General features: G+C 37.1%; 1 protein-coding gene across 1 annotated transcript; it reads right to left on the bottom strand.

The window, feature by feature from the left end:
- Positions 1 to 3127: 3127 nt before the first annotated feature.
- Positions 3128 to 4114, bottom strand: LOC148566719 (uncharacterized). The gene is made up of 2 exons (XM_088484398.1): positions 3688 to 4114; positions 3128 to 3387 (listed from the first exon to the last, which is right to left on the bottom strand). Exons 1-2 carry the CDS (start codon positions 4112 to 4114, stop codon positions 3128 to 3130), a joined length of 687 nt encoding a protein of 228 aa, XP_088340524.1.
- Positions 4115 to 5404: the final 1290 nt, after the last annotated feature.

Below are 5404 nucleotides of genomic sequence, written 5' to 3'. Positions count from 1 at the left end.
GTAACTATTCTCTCTCGGATGAAGTAGCAATCAACTTCTATGTGCCTTGTGCGCTCATGGAAAATCGGATTGGTAGCTATGTGTATAGCTGATTGAGAGTCATAAAATAACATGGAAGAATCAATGATGACATTGAAATCAAACATCAATCTCCTAACCAACTAAGTTCATCCGCCACTGCTGCTAATGTCCTGTACTCTGCTTCAGCTGAGGATCTTGATATTGTAGTCTGTTTGCTTGATTTCCAGGATATTAAAGAGTTTCCAATGAAAGTGCAATAGGCTGTGACACTGCGTCTGGTATCTGGACACCCTGCCCAATCTGAATCAGCATAGGCCATGAGCCGTATGTCGGAGTTAGCTGGAAAACACAAACCTTGTCCTGGACTTTTCTTCAAGTATCGAAGGATGTGATGGAGAGCATCCATGTGGGACGAGCTTGGACTTTTCATGAACTGACTCAAGGTGTTAACTGCATAAATGATTTCAGGTCTGGATATTGTTAAGTACATTAGTCTGCCCACTAGTCTTCGATATAAGGATGGATCACTCAAAGGGGTGCCATCTGTTGAGCTCAACTTCAGGTTAGGTTCCATTGGTAATGTAGTTGGCTTACAAGTTGTGAAATTAGTGTCTTGCAGTGGGTTGAGGGTGTATTTTCGCTGACATAGATGGATGCCATCATCGGATTTAGCAATTTCTAGACCAAAAAAGTATTTCAGATCTCCAAGAATCTTGAGTTTAAAGATGGATTGAAGCAATTTTCCGAACGTTTGACAGCATAATGGAAGAAGCACTTGTTAGGATGATGTCGTCTACATACACCAGTAGATAAACTACATCTGTACCAGACCCATAAAAAAAGAGAGAGTAATCATTTTTTGACTGTTTGAAGTTATTCTTTAGCAAGGCAGTTGAGAACTTGAAAAACCACTGTCGCGAAGCTTGACGTAGCCCATATATAGAACGATTTAGCTTGCAAACAAGTCCTTTATTTTTGTCCTTATGTCCTAATGGCAGCTCCATGTACACCTCTTCGAAGAGGTCTCCATTTAAGAAGGCGTTGTTTACATCCATTTGCCACAAAGACCATCCTTTGATAGCTGCTAAGGATAGGAGAACTCGAACAGTGGCAAGCTTGGCCATTGGGGAGAAAGTATCACGAAAATTCACTCCAGCTTGTTGTGTGTACCCTTTTGCAACTAGTCTTGCTTTATACCTATCCACAGTGCCATCATCCTTGCATTTGATTTTGTACACCCACCTACATCTAATGGTGTACTTGTTTGGAGGTAGTTGAGTCAGGGTCCAAGTGTTATTATCTTTCATAGCTTTCAGATTTTCATCCATTGCTTTTCTCCACTCTGAAAATTTTACTGTCTGATGGAAGTAGGCTGGTTCTGGAATGGCTTGGACATTTCCAATAAAAGCAGCATATGATGGAGTTAAGTGTCTCTCAGTGTCAAAGTTACAAATAGAGTTGGCCTGGTTGCATTGGTAGTCAATAAGGTAACTAGGAGGTTTGCTTTGTCATTGTGATCTCCTAGTAGTTGTTGTTGTTTGGTTTTCGAAAATGTGAGTGTTTGTGGTGGTTGGGACAGTCTCAAAGTTTGTTATTTCAGTAGTTTCTATTGGGATTGGTTCGGTATTGGTGTGTGTTAGGGTAGGGTCAGTGAGTGCGGGTATGTGTGGGTCAGGGATGGGTGAGGGTAACACTATGTCAGGAAATTCTTGGATGAAGGAATGGTCTAAAGTATTGATGGAGTGGAATGGGAATATATTTTCTGAGAAACTTACATCTCTAGAAATAAAAATCTTCTTCTTCTCTATATCATACACCTTGTACCCTTTATAGCCAACTGGGTAGCCCAGAAAAATAGCCTTGATAGCTCTTGGAGAAAATTTGTTTCGCTGAGATAATAAGGTGGATGCATGGCAGAGACAGCCAAACACTCTCAAAGCTTGGTAATCCAGTTGCTTTTGGAAAATTCTTTCATATGGAGTTTGAAATTAATAATAGGGATGGGCAATCTGTTGATGAGGAATGTGGCTGTGAGAACGCACTCTCCCCAGAATTGAATTGGTACCTTGGACTAGAAAAATAGGATGCGGGCTACATTTAACAAATGTTGATGCTTGCGCTCCACAACAGAGTTCTGCTCAGGTCTTTCAACACAGGAGAATTGGTGGAGTATTCCTTTGGATTGTAGGAAATCAGTGAAAGCTAACTCCTTAGCATTGTCTGAACGGATCTGTTTCACCTGTGCTTTGAATTGTATCTCAACCAAATAAATAAAATTGATCAAAGAATTTGTTGCATCAGATTTATGCTTCAGTAAGTAAGTCCAAGTGAACCGTGAACAATCATCAACAATTGTAAAAAAATATCTCATTTTATTATATGTAGGAGTCTGATATGTCCCCCCAAATGTCACAAAGGATCAAATCAAATGGAGATTGACACAAGTTGTTATTTGCATGAAAAGACAAACGTTTAAACTTTGCTAAGGGACATACCTCACATCTTGAGTGATCAAATTTCAAGGGATTATTTGAAAGAAACTGACTCAATTTTACAAACACATTTTCTGACACATGACCTAATCTTGCATGGCAAGTATAACTATCTACATGACAAACTAAAGAATTGGAGTGTTTGACAGAATTGAAGAGTTGATGGTGAGGAGATTCCAACAAGAACATACCTCCACACTCATCACCTTTGCTAATCACCCTCTTGGAAATCTGGTCCTGTATTGTGAAAGAAAGGTCAGAGAAGTTGACACTATATTTAAAAAAATTTATTAAACTACTGACTGATATGAGATTGACTCGAAAAGAAGGAATGTAAATGACATTATGAAGAACCAAAGACTTATTTATGTGAATGGTACCCATGGCAACAACACATATTCTGGTATGGTCAGGTAATGAGACATAATGGTTTGACAATGGTTTTGGATTATTAACTAAGGCATAGACATTGGTTATATGGGTAGTAGCACCTGAGTCAATTATCTATGAATGTGTCAAAAGATTTGGATCTAAGTAACTAGTTGAGAAAATTTCACCTGCACATATCTCAGGATTGTCATTACTGGAAAGAGTTGGTTGAGACTGCAAAAGACTCATGAGTTGTTTCCAGAGTCTTTGTCAGCTATATGCTCCTTCTCTTGCTCAGATATTGTTTCAGCAACAAGATTCACCTGATTCCTTTGCTTGTTCTGATTGTACCCTGGTGGATATCCATGGAGCTTATAGCATTTATCTTGTGTGTGACCAAGTAGACCACATTGGGTGCAGAGCGGACAGTCTTGGTTTTCTTTTCCTCTGTATTGATTCGCTGGCTGGCCTCGATGTGCTGTAGGAGCGGGATTCACAGCAAATGCTACTTATTGAGGTATCGCAATAGAATTTGCCATGCCAATAGCGCGTTGTCGCTCTTCTTGAAGAACCAAAGAGAAAATCTTCAAGATAGGTGGAAGGGGGTCCGATAACAGAATTTGACCTCTTATGTTGGAGAAGGAATCATTCAAGCCCGTTAGAAAGAACAAGACGTGCTCTTGATCAAGATGAGATTGGAAGGCTTTTACTCCTCCACATGTGCACATTGCAAGCGGCCAAAATGTGTTAAGTTCTTCCCAAATTATTTTTAATTTGGTAAAGTACTGAGAAACAGAGAGATTACCTTGAGTTAGGGTAACTAAAGCCTTTTTCATCTCAAAGATTCTTGGACCGTTGCTTTGAGAGAATCTTATTTCTAGGTCTTGCCATAGCAAAGCTGCAGAACCAGCATAGATCACGCTAGCAGCAATATCCTTTGAAATAGAGTTTAGAAGCCAAGTTGTAACCATATCATTCGTGTATTGCCACGATTCAGCAAGCATGGGGTCGATTGTTGAATCTGGTTTAGTGATGGATCCATCTATGAATCCCAATTTTCTCTTTCCCCTTAATGCTAGGCGAATTGACCGACTCCAAAATGCATAGTTATCTTCTTGTAATGGTTGAAAGGTCAGTACCAAACCAGAATGATCACCAGGTTGTAGTGCGTAGGGATCTTGAACAGAGGATCTCATCGATTGAGAGGCTTCCATCGATTGAGGAACTTCCATGGATCTTGAACAGGAAATTGGGAAGCGAACCGGGAATTGGAAACAAAGGGAGAAAGTGGTTTGTGAAATTGGGAATCGGGAATTGGAAATTGGGAAGAGGTTTTCTCAAGAAAAATTAGGGAAAGGAACGTGGCGTTGCGGAAGGGAAGGGATCGTAAAACGTGGCGTTGCGGAAGGAAGATTAGTAAAATATCATTCCATCTGATACCATATTGAACTTGATTTGGGAAAAAAATGAAAAGACCTCATTCTCATTGAGTTTGATGTTGGTGTATATATATATATATATAGCAATACAAGTAGTGGCTTAACTAATCTATTAATTGTACACTTGGCATGGATTGGTAAATATCATTTTAATACTAACTATTAATTCTAATACTCTTCAGTGACTTTATATGCCAAAAAATTAAAATAAACAAAAAATAAAATTAGATTGAATATTCAAAATAAAATATTCTAAACCTAATACAGATCTAGAAATTTACAAATTGTCAAAATACAAATTTGAAATGAAGAATATCTAAATTTCACTAAAATTAAATACTAGAAGAATGAAATTCAAAATCTCACCCAAAAAAAAATTAAAAAGTGAAAATTCAAATTAAACTAAAAATTTAAATTCACCATCATACAAATTAAAAATATGAGGAAAAGAAAGATACTTACTAAAACAAAAAGAACAATAGCAATAGGTTATGAACAGGGGCGGAGTCAGAATAATTTTTTGGAGGGACCAACATAAAAAAAAATATTACTTTAAAAAGAGAGAAAATATAAAGTTAAAAAGACTAATGTAAAAATTAAATGAGTATATACATAAAAAATTTTAAATTGAGGGACCATTCCCCGCTTAACATGTATGGGGCTCGGCCTTTGATTATGAAAGTATTAGATATAGGTTGAAAAAATGAAAGATTTAGAACAAAAAAGAGAGGAGTTTGGAAGAAAACAAGCAAAGCAAACCTTTTTATTCATGTATAAAAATACATTGAAGGTATAAAATTATTATTCCTCTAGCACTGTTGTAAATATATTACTATTCAGAAATAGAATTAAACTTATGACTTTTAAATTTTGAAATTTGCTACAAGAAAAATGTTGAGTACTGTCGGATTTATTGTTGGATTTATCAGTAGAATAAATTCGACGGTATAAATTTCGTCGGTAACTATTTATTGATGGATTTTTCTGTTCGCCGCTAATTACTGATGAATTTAGCAGTGGATATAAATTTTCATTTGGCGAAATTTTTGAACTTATTACCATCGGATTACACTACAAAAAATT

Source organism: Arachis ipaensis, chromosome B4 (genome assembly GCF_059453495.1).
Source record: "Arachis ipaensis isolate K30076 ecotype BB chromosome B4, ASM5945349v1, whole genome shotgun sequence".
Classification (NCBI taxonomy): Eukaryota; Viridiplantae; Streptophyta; class Magnoliopsida; order Fabales; family Fabaceae; genus Arachis; species Arachis ipaensis.
The sequence above is the reverse complement of the archived record's forward strand: the minus strand, read 5'-3'. Positions and strand labels throughout refer to the sequence as shown.